The sequence below is a fragment of the Seriola lalandi genome, unplaced genomic scaffold, assembly GCF_002814215.2.
Source record: "Seriola lalandi dorsalis isolate HSWRI2012SDOR001 ecotype SW California unplaced genomic scaffold, Sedor1 jcf7180002054873, whole genome shotgun sequence".
NCBI lineage: Eukaryota > Metazoa > Chordata > Actinopteri > Carangiformes > Carangidae > Seriola > Seriola lalandi.
This window is the reverse complement of record NW_019525426.1, coordinates 413,298-433,297: the sequence shown is the minus strand read 5'-3', so window position 1 is coordinate 433,297 and position 20,000 is coordinate 413,298. Positions and strand designations below refer to the sequence as shown.

General features: G+C 42.5%; 1 protein-coding gene across 7 annotated transcripts in view; it reads left to right on the top strand.

Annotated features, from left to right (window-relative positions):
* LOC111671257 (genetic suppressor element 1-like) overlaps positions 1–20,000 on the top strand; it is a 38,056-nt gene that overhangs the window by 430 nt on the left and 17,626 nt on the right. The window contains exons 1-2 of one of the 7 annotated variants that reach the window (XM_087179835.1): positions 13,442–13,578; positions 16,034–16,069. Coding sequence is in view for 1 of the 7 variants with exons in the window: in XM_023428336.2 (XP_023284104.1) it covers positions 240–276 (37 nt within the window). In the remaining 6 variants the exon portion in view is untranslated. The other 6 variants (XM_087179834.1, XM_023428336.2, XM_023428338.2 and 3 more) reach the window with 6 other exon arrangements.

Below are 20,000 nucleotides of genomic sequence, written 5' to 3'. Positions count from 1 at the left end.
AGACAGACAGCTGACCTCTCGCCTCCTCCCTCCTCGCACCCGTGGGGCCCAGAGAGAGAGAGAGAGAGAGAGAGAGGGAGAGAGAGAGCGAGCCGGAGGAGGGAGCTGTCTGATGACTTACACCAACAACGAGCTCCTTAACCTGGCTGACCACAGCCCGATCCCCCTGCCCACCCCCTCCCTGCTTCCTGTAACCCAGACTCTTCTTCTCTGAGACAGTGGAGGAGTGATCCAGGACCATGTTTGGATTAAAGACTCCACACTTCTACCTCCCAGGTAGGACCATTTTTATTTGGTAATTAATTTTTTTATGTGGACAGGTCTGTGCTGGTGTTCCTTCCTTCTGTCAAACTGTATCAAACTGTACGCTGGACACATGGCTGCAGAGTGAATTTCCTTTTCATTCAATCATTCTTTCAAGGCAGAATTAATGACTTGAGAGATTACACATGCTTATTATATTGATCCAAAGATTCGCTGCATGCCTTTAGTTGTGTGTTTTCTTTTTGCCAGTTTTCTGAAGGTTATATCTACAATGTGGATATTTTCTATAATGTTGACCACAGCGTCTGTGTACGCACCTGGATTTTCTATTGTTTTACTTGTTTTATAGCAAAACAATAATTAATTGCTTGTTTATTTTAAAATGTATTAATTAATGCAGTGGACAAAAACGACAGAACACAATTAGAATGAATGGAACTGAACTGAAACGATTAGCTGTTCCAATTAAAATGAATAGGTAAATCTTTTCATAATCAATTATTTAAGTAATTTTTGGGAAAAATGTAAAAACTATCATGAAATATTTTATCTCAATACATGAACTTAAGCATTTTTTTAAACTGTTTTCTGACATTTTGTACCAAATAATTAATTGATAATAAAGAACATAATTGACAGTTTAATAAATAATTTTTCTTTAAAGTTAGACGCAGCCTTAAAATGAAATAACTGTAGGATGACATGATAAATGTCTGTAACAGCTGCATGTTTGATTGTAACACTTGTGGTTTATCTTTCCTTTGCTGTGGGGCTTTTGCTGCTTCCAGTTAGCTAAACAGCATGAATGTCTATTGTCTGCAGTTGTGCGATATGCTCGAGAGTGCGGCCGGTGTCATTGTGGAGACAGGTGTGAGGTTACCTGAGAAAGGTGCTTAAACATGCCTGATGGCTGGATGACAAAACGACGCTGAAAAGAGAAAGGAGGAGGGGGGAGGAGGACGGTCGGTGAAAAGGCAGTGTGAGGAAGAGAGTTAGGAGGAAAGGGAAGGTGTGTAAATGTTGATGTAAAAAGTAAAGGAAACTATAGGAATAGTAATGTTTGAAACACAACAGCTTGCTTGAAGGCACACCTTCACAACGTGTCTTTCCCCTGACCCCTAACCCTGATCTCCAACCTTTTAGTTGTTTGGGCCAGACTGTGGTCAATGATTAAAAACCCTGCTGTGGCAAACGGTGAAAAGAGAGCGAGAGCGAGAGACGGGGTGAGAGGCAGGGAGGGGGGGAGTAGGGGGGGTTGATGGAGGGAATTAGAGGGCGGAGGGCAGATTAAACAATGTTCTTTGCCTTGTGAATCTTTCATGCTGGTTTTTGAATTATACATCTGCTTTCATAAATGATTGAATGAGAGTGATTATGTGGTGCCATGTCATTGTTTGTATATCTCTCTGTGTGTTTGTGCGTGTGTGCGTCTGTGTGTGTGTGTGTGTGTGTGTTCTCTATCTATGTGTGCATGTCAACGAGAGAGGAAGAAGAAAATCTCTTCAGGAAGCAACAACTCCCCCCCCTTCTCATCCCTCCCTCCTCTCCACTCTCGCTTTCATCTTCTTTTTTTCAGATTCCTGGGTCTCGCCTAATGTCTGTGTAGTGTGTGCACTTTTGAGCGTCTGTGTCTGCGTGCGTGACGGTGTGCGTGTGTGTTTGTGTGTGTGAACTTGACTATGTTATTGTGCATGTGTGTAAATGGTTTCTTGTTATTGCTGGCACCTTTATGTATATATATATGTGTGTGTGTGTGTGTGTGTGTGTGTGTGTGTGTGTGTGCGCGTGTGTGTGTGTGTGTGTGTGTGTGCACCTGTCTGAGCTGTGTGCATTTATATGGGTATGTTTTCATGTGTGTGTGTTTGTCTGTGCATGTGTGCATGTGTGCATGTGTGCGTGTGTGTGTTCGTGTGTGTGTGTGTGTGTGTGTGTGTGTGTGTGTGCTCTCATCATTCACACACTGGAAGATGCCCCAGCCCCCCTCCTGGTCCTAACTGCCGTTGCTGTGGAGACTGTCAGCCACACACTTGCTCCTCAATGATCATTTGACAATGTAGGGGGTGAGGGGTAAAGAAGGATCTGTGTGTGTGTGTGTGTGTGTGTCTGTGCAGTGTGGAGCGATTACTGTGTGATTAGTCAGGGTAGGAGTGGAGCAGAGTAAGGATGAGAGAGGAATGGAGATTAGAAGCAACAATAGAAAATCAGGTTAATGATACATGAAAATCTTTCATAAAACCATAAACTGGAGGAGAAAAAAAGTGTGAGATAGAAGACATGACAGTGAGAGAGAGGATGTGCGTGTGTGTGTGTGTGTGTGTGTGTGTGTGTGTGTGTGTGTGTGTGTGTGTGTGTGTGCGCGCTACATTCACACATTGTTACCCAGAGCATACCATGACCTTAACATTGTATCATAAGGAAAAGAAAATGGCATTTTGCTTTCTCCCACTCCCTAGACCCCCTGGTGATATGTGCCACACACATTACTGCAGTTTACAGTTTTCCGTCAGTCGATCACAATCCAAATGTCTTTCCAAAAACTGTTTTTAAAAAAAAAAAAAAAAAAAAAAATCAAATTACATTCCCAGCAGAAGGAGCATCGAGGTTTCTGGGAGTTTGCAAATCATGGAATAAACAAAACCATCTTTTATCATATTTAAAGGATAAGGTTGGTGATATTCTATATTCTCCTTATTGTCAACAAATCCCATGAAAAGACCACAACCAACAGTGTGTTAGTCTCTCAATACGTTTCAGTTTCTTTACTCTCTCTACGGTTCTCAGGCTTAAACCCATTTGTTACATCTGAAAATGTAAGTCTATATAAAAACGATTCACACATATAAATGAACTATTCTGTAGATTTGACCTCATAATGAAGGAAGGGATATGTTATTCACTAAAACAGTGTGGCTTACTGATGCGTAACAATGCAGCTCCCTGGCACAGAGGAATAAGCTACCTCAGGCTTTGGCTACACAGACAATACTTGTAACAGTTCATTTTTGGTTTTGGTCTTTTTATGGGATTTGTTGACAATGAAAAAAAATAAAGAACATCACCAGATTTATCCTTCAACATTACTTGCAGTAGCCCTGTGGGCTGAAATAATTAATCTCCAGTTCTTACAGTATCACCAGGTCAAACCTAGCTGAAATGTCTCCATGAAAAATGGACACACACTCTGTGACATTTGTGTTTCATTTGTCCATGTATTCATTCACTCACGTGCACACACACACACATTCTCCGTGGCGAGTCGATAGGGTGAGAAAGCCAGGTTGTTGACGTGTGTATTAGCCTGCCATATTTATTGGCTGCTGTGGTATTTTCGGGGGTTGGGTAGCTCTGTTCGACTTGACCTCTGCATTGATTTCCATGATACGTGTTAGAGCTACAAGGACACTGTAGCTTGTGATTTATGGCAGATGTCACGTGAATGCACACACACACACACACACACAGTACAACACACACACACTTCTCACTCAGCCTCAGGCTCCTGTACTGTCAGTGTGGCATTTGATAACTTCACTCCAAATATTTTTCATGCATTACGCAGCAGCAGCAGCAGCAGCAGCAGCAGCAGCAGCAGCAGCAGCAGCAGCTCTGCACACAAATAAATACTTATTTAATGTTTGTGAATGTTGTGGTAGCGAGTGAAACTGTCCTTCATCCAGAGTGCTACTGAAGTGCCACTGAGCAAAATGGAGGACGACAAAATACGAGTTCAGAACAGCAGAAAATAATTGATTTAAACAAAAAAAAATCAAAACATAGCTCAAGTTCAGTGCAAACTTACTTCGAACTGTGTTTAAATATTGATGATATCCAGCATGGCTAGTTGTTTTGTGGTACAGACAGACTAAAACTGGTCCTGAGAGCCTGTAATGATAGATTGAGGATGCCTTGGTGGTGGATCAGTATCCCTTAATTTGACTCTCATGCCTCCCAATGCTTTCTCCTTTTTTTATGCTTCCCTCTCATTTCTTTCCTCCTTGTTTTTCATTTTACCTTGGTTAAGATGTTAGGTGGGCTGTGTGCTGTAAGTGAGACCAGAATTCTATCTCTGCTTTCGAGTCTTTATTTTAAGTGGGACACAAGACGTTGTGTGTAACTAAAATATATACATATGTTTATGTTTTAGTGGGTGGAGAAGCTGCTGGCACGCACACACGTGAGGGTGTTTTGGCTACATTTCTATTCTGTATGTATGTGTGTGAGAGTCTTTGTGCATTCATGTAGGAGGCTGAGATGGGTGCTGCCTCAAAGGAAGCTGCTGTCAGGCTCTCCTTTGCTGTTAATTGTGTGTGTATACGTGTGTGTGTGTGTGTGTGTGTGTGTGTGTGTGTGTGTGTGTGTGTGTCTGTGTGTGTGTCTCTATCTTTGTGTGCAAGTGTGTGTGCGTGTTTGTGCTCACTAGCGTGTGCTGATGAAAACAGGGTCGCAGAGCTCCACCTCAAGGGCACTGTTATTAATGAGATGAATAAAAGACCATGACAACGGCTTGATAACACAGAGGAGATAAAAACCACACACAATTACAAACACACAAACATCATATGGGAACCCGGCGATTTTCTCTTGCCAAGAAAAAAAAAAACAAGAATAAAAGTGCAAAAACAACCATAATCTATTTTTTATGTTTTCTATCCCCCAGAGACGGTGAAAATAAACCCAGAGAAAGGGTGTAAAAGAAAAGGAATGAATAAAACAACGTATTTGGTAATGTCTCAACCAGAAAACAAACAAGTGAGCAAGGAAGCAAGCCATCCTAATTGGTCAAAGAGCTGGTGTCACTAATGAGCTCTTAATTAACAGAGGACTCACTTAAAGCACATGTAGACACAGCAACAGCAACACACACACACACACACACACACACACACACACACACACACACACACACACACACACACACACAGGAAAACATGTCTGCTCTGTGATGTTTACATTCATTTAGAGCAAGCAGAAAGCTTTGATGTGAGATCTAACATGCAAGCATACAATCAGACAGAGAACACACACGCGCACACACACACACACACACACACACACACACACACACACACACACACACACACAGGCAGAGGCGTGCACATGCAGTCTGCCATGCTCACTGAGCTGAGGAGATTGGGATAAATGCCAACAGATTTTGACCCGAGGTGATAACGACAACTCCTGGTAGCTCAGTCACACACAAACACACATGCGCGCACATAGACATGACATGCACATGCTCAAAACGCACACATACACCAATGCGGGGTAAAACTGTAATAAGCAGCTCGGTGTATGATAACGAGCAGATGGCAGGAGGATTAGCCAAATGAAAATACAGCAGCTAAAATTTGCCAGCATTAATATCTTTTACAGGGAGGTGGACTCCTTAACAAGCACACATACACACACAGGCAAACACATATACATCTACAGGACTGAGTGAAACAGAGAGAGAAAGAGAGAGAAAGAGGGAGAGAGAGGGAGAGTAGTCAAATACTGAGTCCTCTGCCCCTGCTGGTCCTGCACCATCTGCATGTTCATGAACCATGTCAAAACATAATTGATTGAATGTGTCAGAGTGTATGTGTGTTTGTGTGTGGGAGGGGCCTCTACTCTGGGCAAGAGAGCTGGTTAGCAGCAGTTGGATGGCAGTTACTATCAGACAGGGCATGTATGCTTTATAATGCAGATGTTTGTTTGCACATGCCTCGCTTGTGAGGTGCCACAGTGCTCCAGCCGAGAGGGATATGGTCCTCTCACGCACTCTCTCACTCTTCACTGAAGAGCCTGTTGATTACCCATGGGCACGGCTCTGTGTGCCACCTGGCCGCACCATGTTAGCAGGTTCTCAGTGAACTTTCACATTTGACACACACACACACACACACACACACACACACATTTTTCGTAAAACAAACAGGCACCGCAAATATAGCTTACTTCTTGTGGTATGTAGCCATACCACAAACCAATCAGATATTTTCCAATATCTACTGACTTTTTAAAATATTCGCTCTGGAGATCTCTACTTTGCTGTTGGTGCTTGTAAAACTCTAGAGAAACAATACTCTAGTTACTCTGAATGATCCACTGACCTCACTTTGTCAATGATTTTGCAAAAAATTAAGTTTCAATCTGTACCAAGTTATACCAGTGCAATAATTATCAGGTATGTATCTATGCATCCTTTCTTTGATGTTCATCCTATTGGTGCAATTCTAAAATACTGAGACGAGATTTATTGTGGGAAGTATAGATACTTCTAGCTATCTATTAACCCACCCTATGCATAGACCAGATTTGGGAGAAAGCAGTTTTAGTGAAAACCACTGAAAGTGAGTTCTTATTATCCAGAGTAATCATAACAATGTTTCTGGAAAGACAAACTGCTTGCGCAAGCTGACCCTTAAATTCAGATAAATTCAATTTGGGATTCATTCAAACTTTCTGTAATGCAGATCGCAGCGTGCAGCTTATGAAGGGACGTATGCAGACAGGCTGCTATTTGACATTTAGACTTTTTGTTGAAAGAAAGTGGCACAAAGAAAAACATAAAATATGATTAACAAATCAGGAAAATGTCAAATATGTCCCACATGCTATTGCACACATATGTACCTTCTGACACACACATCAACAGTGCACATACACACACACACACACACACAAAAACATACACACACAAACACACACACACGGTTACAGGGCACGTGTTTGCTCATGTGTGATCTCTCACCACCTTGTTCTGCCTCTGACTGTATTTGCATAATCTGCATAATGATGCTGGCTTTAATTGCCCACGCCCAGGTAAGGGATCATGTGGTTAAGTGGGAGATCATAATTATGTAAATAATTGGCCTGACCACAGCAAGCTGCTACTCTCTGCCACCCATCTGGAGGGAGAGGAGGACGAGGAACATTATGAAAGAGTGACAGAGAGAGAGAGAGAGAGGACAGAGATGGAGGAGAGGAAGAGGTGAGAAAATGAGGTGAAAGAGAAGGATAAGAGGGGAGGAGTAAGAGAAAAAGGAAAGACAGAGGGATGAAGGAATGAGGACAGTTTGAGAGGAAGGTGGAGGAAAGAACATATGGTGAGAGTGATGGCTGAGAGGATGAGGAGGAGGAGAATTAGAAAGAAAGAGGAAATGTAAAGAGCAAAAAGCATGAAAGAGAGCTATGTGTGATTGTCTGCATGTTTAATCTGCTGAAGAGTTCACCCACAAGTTCCTGATCTCTTCCGTTTTCATGTAATGCTTGATTTAGTTTCCTCTTTTAAGTTCGTCCCCATGAGACAGCTCTATCTTCAGCTATAGAAAAACCCAAACACACACTTCAAAATGAAGAAAGGACCTGCCGCACATCAAATAGTCAGCTCTAGACAAAATTTAAAAGACAAGTCTAGCGATATTCTTTATTTCTTGATTGTCCACAAATACCATGAAAAGAAAAATCAACAATAATTTGATCCTATGGCATTGCCTTTGTAGCCAAGGCCTGTATGTGTCTTATTCCTTTGTGCCGTACAGCTGCAAGTGGACATACATTTTGCACATGCACGCTTCACTGGGCTCACGTCTCCATCAGGAACACAGATCACAGATATGATAGAGAGGAGTTCAGTCATATGATTACAAGCTTCACATACATTATTATGTAGGGAAACAGAATTAGCTACACATTGCACACATGTGAAATAGCCGTAAATTTCAAAAAGATCACATTACACATGTAATTCAGGAAACAGCCTTTTGCAGCCTTATGCTAAAATCATTTAAATACACCCCCCCCCCTGCCCCCATTAACACTCAATAATGACAAAGCAAAAATTCAGTTTTTTGCTTATTCACATCACATTGTCAATAACATTGACATAAGTATTCAGACACTTTGATATGACACTTGAAAGTTAGCTCAGGTGCCCCCCATTCCTCTTCATCATCTCTGAGATGTTTCGTCACCTTGATTGGAGCACACCTGTGGTCAATTCAATTTATTGGACATGATTTGGAAAGGCACGCACCTGTCTGTATCAGATCTCACAGCTGACAATGCATATCAGAGCAAAAACCAAACAATGAGGAGGAAGGAAATGCCTGCAGAGCTCAAACACAGGACTGCGTCGAGGCACTGATCTGAGGAAGGCTACAAAAAGATTGCTCCATTGAAGGTTCACAAGAGGACAGTGTCCTCCATGACTTATAAAAGGAAGAAGTCTGAACAACCAGGACTCTTCTGAGAGCTGGTTGCTCAGCCAAAATGAGTAATCGCGGAAGAAGGGCCTTGGTAAGACCAAGAACCACTCTGGTCACTCTGGCTGAGCTCCAGAGATCATGTGTGGAGACGACAGAAACTTCCAGAAGGACAACCATCACTGCAGCACTCCACTGCTCTAGGCTTTATTGCAGAGAGGCCAGATAAAGCCTATCCTTAGTGAAAGAAAAAAAAAAATCAAACAGCAAACGCACTCACAGACTGTGAGAAACAAGATTCTCTGGTTTGATGAAACCAAGATGGAACTGTTTTTCCTCAATTCTAAGCATCTTGTCTGGAGGAAACCAGTCACTGCTTGTCACCTGACCAATACCATCCCAACGGTGAAGCATGTTGGTGGCAGCACCGTGCTGTGGGGGTGTTTTTCAGCAGCTGGAACAAGGAGACTGGTCAGGGTTGAAGGAAAGCTCGGCAGAGCACAGTACAGAGAGATCCTTAATGAAATCCCTGGTCCAGAGCACTCAGGACCTCAGACTGGGCCAAAGATTTACCTTCCAACAGGACAATGACAATAAGCACACAGTCAAGATTACGCAGGAGTGGCTCAGGGACAAGTCTGTGAATGTCCTTGAGCCAGAGCCCTGACTTGAACCCAATCGAACATCTGTGGAGAGACCTGGAAAATGGCTGTTCACTGACAGTCCCCATCCAACCTGACAGAGCCTGAGAGGATCTGCAGAGAAGAACAGCAGAAGATCCTCCAAATTAAAGCTTGTGGTGTCACACACAGAGTCGAGGCTGTAATCACTGGCAAAGGTGCTTCAACTAAGTACTGAGTAAAACGTCTAAGTGCTTATGTCAATGCAATATTTCAGTTTTTCCATTTAAATAAATCTGTAAAAATGTCTAAAATTCAGTTTTTATTTTGTCATTGTAGCATATTGAATGTAGACTGATGAGGAAAAACAATACATTTGAATGATTTTAGCATAAGGCTGCAACATAACAAAATATGAAAAAAATGAAGGGGTCTCAAAACTTTGTGAATGCACTGTAATACATATCTGATCTCATCCAAACACTACACATATAAACCATATTAGGTTTAAAAGAAAACAAATAGATAAGGATAAAGTAACAACATAAAAAAAGATCTAAAGATCCAAAAATGTACATTTCAAAAAACTTAACATAGAATTTCATAAATTGAGCACACTCCATCTGCTGATGAAGATCATGTCATATGAGCAAAAGCTCCAGTAGAGCTACTGAATGGATTTTGAGCTATAGGTTTTTTGATCAGCTGCTGTTTCCAAGATAAAATCTTCAAAATATTACATTTACACAAAGACAAATGAGCGAACTACATATGATCAGCATCAGTATTAATATTTGCATTATTAGAATTGTGAGAACCTTACATTGACAACATTCATTCTTAATTCTTATTCTTAAAAATACCTCACCAATAACCTTAAATTCCACCCCCAGTCTTAACTCCCCAAAATGCCCCCTGTAAAGACACCAGATCCTGTTAAATGTCTTTATTCTGGAAGATTATGGAAGTATAGTGGTACAGAAACACACACATGTGCACACACGCAAGTACACGTACATACACACACGCCTGCCACTGTATCCGCTGCACAGATGGTAAAGGCAGCAGCCCCTTTACACAGACAAAGGGAAGGTAATTCTCTCTGCAGGACGTGAACAGAGCTGGAGCTGGAAAGGAGCAGCACACATCAACACTCCCCTCCCTGTTTCCTCGTCTCAGCCTCCGGCCAACAAACAACACAGGAGTAAACTGACAATGTGAGCGCTTGTGTTTGTGTGCATGGAATACGTGTGTGTGTGTGTGTGTGCACGCTGCTGAAATAGGCTTGAGGAGGAGAGACAGGAAAAATAAGAGAAGAGGAGAGAGAGGGAGAAAATGAGAGAGAGATAAAATGAAAAAGAGAGGGAGAGTGCAGAGAGGGAGGAGGTAATAAACAGGATTAGTGCTTATCTTTACAGCACTGTGTGTTTGTGTGTGTGTGTGTGTGTGTGTGTGTGTGTGTGTGTGTGTGTGTGCGTGCGTGCGTGTGTGTGTGTGTGTGTGCATGCGTGTGTACGTGATGTGTGTGTGTTTTGCCTGAGGACAGAGTGACTGACTCCAGCATTACCTTTGCCAATGTGTCTCCATCCCCAGGTAGGCCTACCTCCTCTCTCTGGACTCCCTCTGCTTTATGTGTGCTTGTACACAATGTACTTTATGTGTGTGCAAGTGTGAGTGTATGTGTGTGCGTGTACTTGCACTCACCTATATAGTTACTCTGGCTATGGTCTGTGCACTTTGAGGGTGTGTGTACAAGTGAGAGTAAATACATATGCACTCAGTGTGTGTGTGTTTAGTGATACAGTAGTGAATCTGTTCTGCTTTGTGTGTGTGTGTGTGTGTGTGTGTGTGTGTGTGTTTCTGCACACTGTTTTGCATGGTGATTGTGAGCACACAACTGTACAGTATGTGTGTGTGTGTGCAGCTGCCTGAGGATAAAGAGTGTACTCACCTCCTTGTTGCCTTTGCAGTTTGTCTGAATTGCCAATATTGCTACAGAGTGTGTGTATCTACATGTACGTCTGTGTATGTCTGTGTGTGTTTGTGTAAATGCTCAGAAAGTGGGTGCAGTTGCCATTATAATACTTGTCCAGCCACGTAGCACCATTGTTTGTGACAGTGTTTCTGTTTGTAATCTCCTACCTGACCAGAGCTAACAGGCTGCTACAGCGTCTCACTTTCACTGGATGGGGAAGGAGGAATACATTTAAATAATCAGGGGTTTGGGTTCATGGCTGATATTATGCCTCGCTGCTTTTGTAAATGAGCATCTGTGTGTGTGTGTGTGTGTGTGTGTGTGTGTGTTTATGTGCGAGCAAGCGCATCTGTTTTCAAAGACATCTGTGGATGTCTTGGTGGATTGTTCTTGTAGCAGTTTCCCCAGCTCTATACTCTTCTACACTAGATAAGATGAATAGACAGAGAGCAAGAAAGAGAGCATGAGACGGAGACAAACCATGCATGTGCTTGTGCGTTTGTGCATATAAATGTGTGTATGCTTGGGTGTGTGATGGATAGAGGGCTTTATGAGAGAGGAATAGGCTAATGACCAGGTCTCCAGAGGCAGTAAGATTCCTGGAGCTATTACTGCCGGAGTTCATAATGGCCTCTGTGCTTGGCCTCTTTTACACGCTACTTAATGGGGGATCCAACAGTCCACTGCCAAGTATAACCCACCCAGAGAATACACACCGCTGTGCGCTTTGACCCCAACACTGTGCACAAACACACAAAAACACACAGAGCAGCACATGTTCAATCAGAAGCTTCTTTCATACACCTGCAGTTGTACACACACCAGCTCATGTGTACATTTGTCTCTCCCTCTCTCTCTCTTTCTCTCACTCACACACACACACACACACACACACACACACACACATGCTATACAACCTGTATAGGTCACAAAGGATGGAGGTGAGACACCCACCTCAGAGAAAACTGAGAGTGTCTGCCTGCAGCACACAGCCAAACCATAAATCATGTCAGGCTACACACACACACACACACACAAACACACACACACACACACAGAATTGTTGTTCGCTCCCCCTCTTTTCTCTTGTGTAGGTTTGAGTACAAGAGAGAGGGATTTGGGGATTATAGAGGAGCCTCACTTTTTTCTTTTCTTCTTCGTTGCTTCCTTCAGTACTTGTTGTTTCCATAGAGAGAAAAGTAGGGAAGTAGGGGGCCACTAATCTGTGTGTGTGTGTGTGTGTGCGTGTGTGCGTGTGTGCGTGTGTGTGTGTGTGTGTGTGTGCATGAATGTACAAATGTGTGTCTATTAGGGTGTATGCATACCAGTTTGTGTTTATGCATGCTTGTGTGTGTGTTTCTTTCATCACTGAATGGATCTCAGGGAAAGACTTGAAGGAGACAGTCTATTCATTGAGGAAAACATCAACGCTGTTTGGTGTTACTGTGCGTCTGGCATCTTAGAAATGGAGGAGTAGAAGAGGGAGGAGAGGCAGGAGAGGGGGAGACATAAAAAGTGAGCGGGAAGAGGAGGATGGACAAGGTAGAAATCTGCACTCGGATGCGCAAATCAATGCAAAACAGCTGTTAAATAGCTGCAAAGTGGAGCAGCTGCTTGGGAGATGAGGAGAGAGGGATCGGGAGATGAAGGGATGTATGATCAAGAAACAGACAGGGAGACAGAGAGAGAGAGAGAGAGAGCGAGAGAAAGGGGGGCCCAGGGGAGATACTGAAATATTAGACTAAATGAAGCAGGCTGAGTGAGCTTATAGCACATGATGAGAGATGAATATTAATAAACATGTTTGTTACTTGAAACTCCATACAGTATGTTTGTGACTCCAGTAAATATCATAAATATCATGAATTAATTATGAGTATTTTCACCTTACGTAACTCGTAACTCGCTATTATTTGAAGTAGAATGTCAGATAAACACTCAAGATCTGATCAGAAATTATATAAATAGTAAATGCATTAAAAGTAAAACATACATGTTATGGATGTGGTTCTTTAACAACCAAATTTAAAGGATCCTCATCTAAAAGATTTTTTCTCAGTTCTACTGTCCTACTTATAGCAGTATTACTGTTATTATTAATAAGAGTTAAAGTGGCCTGTGTATTTATACAGTGTGAGTGTACAGTGAAGCAGCAGGAGGAGCTGACTGGAACAGATCTGATTGTCTCCAGTGGACAGTAAACATGTCCAGGCTTTGAGGTATCAGCAGTTTGGGGCCACATCTTCCTTCTCTCCATCCCTCAATCTCTCCAGGGAGCATCAGTGGAGCAGGTGCTCGCCCTCCTCCTCCTCCCCTCCCCTCCCCTCCTCCTCTGATACCCCGCCTCTCTCTCTCTCTCTCTCTCTCTCTCCCTGAGGACAGTTAACGTGTTGTCCTTCTCCCTTCCACATCTGCTATCAGGGGGTGGGGGGGATCACACAGTAGTCAGTATCGCTGCCCACAGACCGGCTGCTATTCATCTTCATAAGGATGCGCAAAAATTGTGGATTCTCTTTTCTTTGGTGAGGCGGTAAGTTTTCTGTTACAAAATGTCTCTACTGCTACTGTACTACCGCCTTTAAAGTTTACATGGGTTTGAAATTATCACTGAATTATTATCGTCTGTGCTCCTGAGCGGTGACTTTACCTTTGACCCCATGGTTTCCATTTTTAAAAACATACGGTATTTTGTCCATGTGAGGGCTTTACTTTGTCCGTAGTTTTCAACAGTGACTCGCCTGATATGTTGTTCTTCTGTGTTATGGCTGCGATAGTTTTAGATAGTTATATTTCTGGACATCTGGTCTACCTCAAACCGACTGTAAGAAGTAAGAGGAGGAAGTAAAATTATATTTTTAATCGAGACTATTTTTAGATAAACTGCAGATGACTCATTGTGCCGTGTGTGATTCAATCAGTCGATAATATGTGATCAGACAAACTGGTTGAGCTTGACGATTGGAGGAAGAAACAGCTTCTGGTTCCCACTTTCAAAATAAAGTGTCGTTAACACGTGACACGGTAACTTACAACTAGAGCAAAAGTATTATTGCAAGGAAAGTTCAAGCACAGGTAAATCCCTTGTCTTCTTTTCCACAGCCAATGATGCATCCTCAAGCAAATCTTCATGTAGGCAGCATTGCATGCTCTTATTTTTAAGTTAGACTTCCCCAACTTCCTGTTTTCGTCTAGTTCACAGCGCGCGTCTTGACGCAGCTGCAGGAGGTGAGGTTTGGAAAGGTGTTTGTGGTTCCTTGTTGTGTTATCTTTCTTGTCAAACCTGTCGGTGATCAAACAGGGTTGCTGTTTGCTCTTAATAAACTTAACGGACTGGAAGACAGACCTGAAACGCTGTGGTGTGTCACCCAGTTTCGCTGAGATGGTTTGTTAAACAGCACCCATGGGAGTTAGAGGAGTCGCTCTTTAATCCGGGACCTTTAACAGCGGCTGTATTGTTTGGCTGAGATAGATGCCGCTGGGCGCATTAGCAGCAGTCAAGCGGATCACGTCGCTTTTGTGTGTGTACACAGCCCGCAGGTGGAGTTCAACACACACACATACACACACACACACACACACACACACACACACACACACGCACACATACTCTCCATGCGCCATGTGTTGTTCCTGACCTGCCGTAGACCAGCTGCTCAGCAGGGGTTATTGAGTAAACCTCCAATCTCTTTAATTACCTCCTTCTCATATAGATGCTGTAAACCCAGACTCCACCGCTCAGATCACCTCAGGGTCTATTTCTTCAAAATCTTAAAAGTATGTTGTATTTGGTCAGTCAATTGTTAGAATTGCATTAAAAATGACCACCATATAACGTGGTTTTTGATAGGCCACTCAGTATGTAAATATCTGATACTATTTACCCCCTGTATTTTTCAGTATTGGTAGAGCTGAAACTTCTATGAAATTGCAAAAAACATTTTCAATTTCCAACCTGTCAAATATGAGGATTTCCTGTTTTTTTTATATCACTGTAAATATAATATATGTCGACCTGGACTTAGTTTTAGACCATTGTTTGGACAAAACAAGACATACTGAGGAGGTTTAACTGTCCAAACAATTAATCGATTGATCAAGAAAACAGTCCATTCTTGACATTGGAAGCCACAGTTGAGTAAACACTCTCACCACAAGCTCCATTTAGAGCTTTGGGTCATATTACATCTTCATCAGCAGATGAAATTATCATGGAGCTGTAGATGTTCACTTTATGGATGTTTTGTCCACATTGGCTGAAAAGTGGAGGTTTATTTTCAACCTTGAAACAACAGCTGAGGAAACTATCCTGACAAAAGAACCATCTACATCCTTTAAGAAATAATTCTCACATTAATTGACATAATATTCAGGTTAAACAGCCCTAAAAGTATATGAATAATGAAAATAATTATTAGTTACTGCCCTACTGAAGATGTACACATGCTGTAGAATTTATCTAAACAGCATCATCTGCACCTTTCACCTATTGAAAAAAAATAGGGTGGAGGAGTAGAATGAGTCTAGCATGGAGGCACAAAGTAAATTACATTATTACAGCCGTAACAGACTCAAACAAACAAATATGCCAGACATACAACTGACAGCCAAACGGCACATATTCAAGTTGACACACAGGACAGAGGTGATGACAGTAATAAATAAATCAACCACCAGGCTGTTTTCCTATCCCTTTGGTCTCATCTAAACAGTGATATATACAAAGAAATAATCCATGAAATTTGAAAACCTTATTTTCTCTCTAGCTCTGATTTGCTGACCCAGATTGTACTTTAAATATCTCATTCAACATTAACATTCTTGTTTACGACAGTGATTGTTGTTTTGCAGGTAGCACACACTTCAATTACACCCTGCACTTTATACTTATCCAACACCTGCCTGACAGGCCAGTCTGTTGTATCTTTATGCACCTTTGTGCAATGAGAGTGTGTCTGTGTGTGTTCTCCCCCCTCATGTTTGTTCAGATGGTTGAGGTCTAGCCGCCGCGGTGTCGACACCTGGTGAGCAGAGCCGGCCTCGGGCCAGAGGAGGAGGAACTGTGGCTGTCAACTGTCTGACACGACCCTCTGTATACACCTCTACCAATGCTGAACACACACACACACACACACACACACACACACACACTCATCAAATAAAAACCTGCGTGCAGGAGTCAGACGCAGCCAGGCGCCGAAAACAAACTGAGACAGAGTAAGATTGGTTTGCCTCAGATTGTTTTATCTTTTTGCATCATCTCCTTATCAGAGAGAGGCGAGACTGAGCCACACGTTGCAGAAGAGATCGATGACACAGAGGGGAAAGCAGAAATGTAGCCGACGTGATGGGAGAGGCTGTCGAGTGAGTGGTAGGAGACTGAAAAAGAGATAGTGAGGAGATGACAAGGCAAAGAAACGGCAACACAGACAGATAGAGAGAAGTGTAAGGGGTCCCAAAACAGCTGCTATTTATATTTTCTGCTTTCTGTATCTGACAGACAGTGACAAGATGCTCGTAGACAAGTACACTGATTAGAGAAATGGAGAAGGGGTCACTGAAAGAGAAAAAGCGCCCTGCAGCCAGGAGGAGGGGGGAGTAAAGGCCTGAGTTTGAGAAGAGAAGAGAAGAGAAGAGAAGAGAAGAGCTTTTCCAGTGTAGCCATCCCATCTTTGCTGACAGGCCACATTTCTGCTCTAAGCTGTAGCAGTGATAATTTATAGACCTTTCACTAACATCTCGACTCTGTTATGATTGCACAGTAAACATGGCTGTGCTCTGGCGGACGCACTGTTTAATATAAGACTGAGTAATGACTGCTACATTAACCATCCTTTCTGCATTGTTTCTTTTCCTGCTGTATGCTGCTAACTCTCTGCTGCAGCGTGTCTTCGGATGTGCTTCCTGTTTGTTTGTTTTTTGCTTGAGGTGTTGGTTATTACAGTATGTGGTTTTTCTGCTCCATTTATCCCAGGACCATAAATGCATGCTGGCTGTTTGGTCTCTAGGAGTCACATGCATATGTTTTGTGACGCACAATGCCTGAATCCTTAGTCAGCTAATTGTGTATGTGTCTGTCTTTGCAACTATTTACACAGACTGCTCCCGTATGTGTGTTTTTGATGATGTCATTGTTCTGTCTTATGTCATTTTACCGACGTTAATGTTAATTTGCGGGCCTATTCCTGTGTCCGTGAATGTGCGAGAGTGGGAGAGTGTGTTCGTTGTTTATGGATTGTAAGGAAGTGTTAAGTGTTTCAGTGCGAGCTGCAGAGTCACTGGAGCTAGTAAAGCCATTTAGCAGCCCCTGGAGTAACCCTGGAGACTGCTGTGTTGACGCCACTCTGACTGCTATTACAGACAAGTTTAAGAGGCTGTAAAACATTTGGCTACTTTTTCTCTCTCTCTCTTTCTCTCTCTCTCTTTCTCTCTCACTCTCTCTCTCTCTCTCACTCTCTGTGTATGTGTGTGTGTGAGTGCGTTCTTGTCAGAGGAATTTGAAAAAGTCTGCCAGCTATTGTAACAGCAACAGTAGCTGTTCTTGTGATTAGTATCAGCTGTAGGAGCCAAAGTAATAGTGTCTTAAAACTTAAATAGAGCATATTTTTGTGTTACTTGTTGTTAAGTCACCGTGTGTGTGTGTGTGTGTGTGTATGTGTGCATTCTCATTATTGGTATAATGTTAGGTAACTGTAAACACAAATGAGGATAGTTAATTTAATCTCTAAGTGTTAACATGGTAGCCGACACAGGAACACACACACTCAGACATGTCAATGTGATGAGGGTTAATGAGTAGGTAGTGTGTTACAACCTCTTCTTCCAACCTAATCACTCATCCCTGCTCTCGCTCTCTGAAACACACACACACACACACACACACACACACACACACACACACACACACACAAAGTGCTTTTTTTAATGAGCTGATAGGGCAGGGCAGGCCCCCCCTGCTGTCCTCACAGTCCCCCTGTAGTGAGTGTTTGTTTTTGTGTGTAGGAGAGAGAGGGAGAGAGTGAAAGTGAAGGGGGAGACAAAAAGAGTGTTAAAGACACAGGCCTCAACATGTCCTATGTCACTTACTTCATGCTGAGCAGAGTGTGATTTTGTATGTAGTGTGTGTGTGTGTATGTGTGTGTGTGTGTTTGTATATGGGTGAATGGAGCCACACCCGGATGTAATTTCCATTTTGACAAAGCTGGGGGTGGTTGCACTTGTGATGTTGTGATGCTTATTTTTATCCAGCATAGCAGTGCGGAGCGCAATGAAATTTCGTACAGACAGCAATGGCTCACACAGGGTTAATCATAACGACTTTGGTGATCAACTCACTTTCAGGACTCATGGCAGGATACATTAAAAATAATGACTAAAAGCTGATGACCTCACTTAAAATTTATGCTAACATGCTGAATGTCAGCATATGGATAGCTGTTGCATGTTAGCACATTTCTAACTTACTGTATGAATGTCAATGCTAACATGCATATGAAAACATGCCCTCTCTAAATAGCATAATGTTGCCTGCGTTAAACTCACAGCTGAGTTCAAATACACTGAGGTTGACAATGGAGTGTCGAGCATGTAGGTATGTTCAGATTTGATCTAAATATTGGATGTACTGTAAATATTTAATTTTGAGTGTTTTTGTGGTCTGTGTAATTTCACCCCTAGCTGCCAATGTACCAATTGGCTGTAATGGTTAGCTAGCTAGCAACCTATATGCTGATGGTGTGTAGGCGAAGATTGGCTGTGTGTGTGTGTGTGTGTGTGTGTGTATGTTTGAAGCTCTGACTGGTCTCAAAACTAATAAGGGACTGCAATTTTGTTATTTAGCTGATCTTCAGTTGTTCCTTGTGGTTCAGTTCAGTTACATAAACTTTTGCTTAAGTTGAAACATGTCCAACATTTTCAATTTTCGTTTTCATTCTACTGATTTTCTATGTAGTTGTACCACCTCTAAAATTCTCTATGTGTTCAGTCTGAATACAAACGTAGCTGTACTTTGATGTTAATGCTTATGCTAAATCTTAGCGTTTTTGTAGCAAATTTAATTTTAGGTTAGTCTATCTGTAGTAATGTTTGCTGTAATTCAGTATGTTGGCTTGTTTGTAACATAACAGTAAAAATGTTAGCATACATTCAGCTGAAAGCACAGTTAAACTCCATGAAGCTAAAAACTTAAACAGGAGAAAGTGAAATCTGACGCCCTAGAGAGTCCATCAAAATGGTAACTGTGCATATACGCTTTTGTTTTCTGTAACATGGCGTCTCCTCTAGCGTCATCCTCAAGGCAAACATATTTGTTTTGCTTCAGTAGCCTATTGATATGACTTGCAAAGTTGTCTCTTCATTTTTATAGTTTTCTGATGTCTTATGAACATTATAGTCTCATGGGGCTCATTCAGTCATAATTTTTTTTTTTAATTCCTAAAGGGAGTTAAATGTCTTAATTTGTATTTAGGGTGAAAGGGTGAAAGGTCACTGTCAGACCCACCCCCAACCCCAGTGAACTCACCCCTGTCCCCAAAGCAGACAGAGCTGACTTGCAGTAAGACAGAGTGATGGATGGAGGGTTAACACTAGCCTCTGCCACAACACACACACACACACACACACACACACACACACACACACACATTCTCAGAGCTTAAACCACACACCCACCCTCCCCGTCATCCCTCTAAACCCCCCTCCTTCTACTCACTCCCCCACCCCAACCACCACCGCCACTGCCACCCTCCCAGGACTGAGAGCCAAAAGGAGGAAAGATGAAGAATGAAGACAGAAAAAACGACCGAGAGAACAGTTTGAGAGAGAGAGAAGGGGCAGCTAAGGAGAGAAAATGGAAAGATAAAAAGAGTGACACAGAAGAGAGGAGGTAGGATGGAGAGGGTGGTAGATGGAGAGGGAGGGGAAGGGGAAGGAGGAGGAGGAGGGGGCGGAGGATGG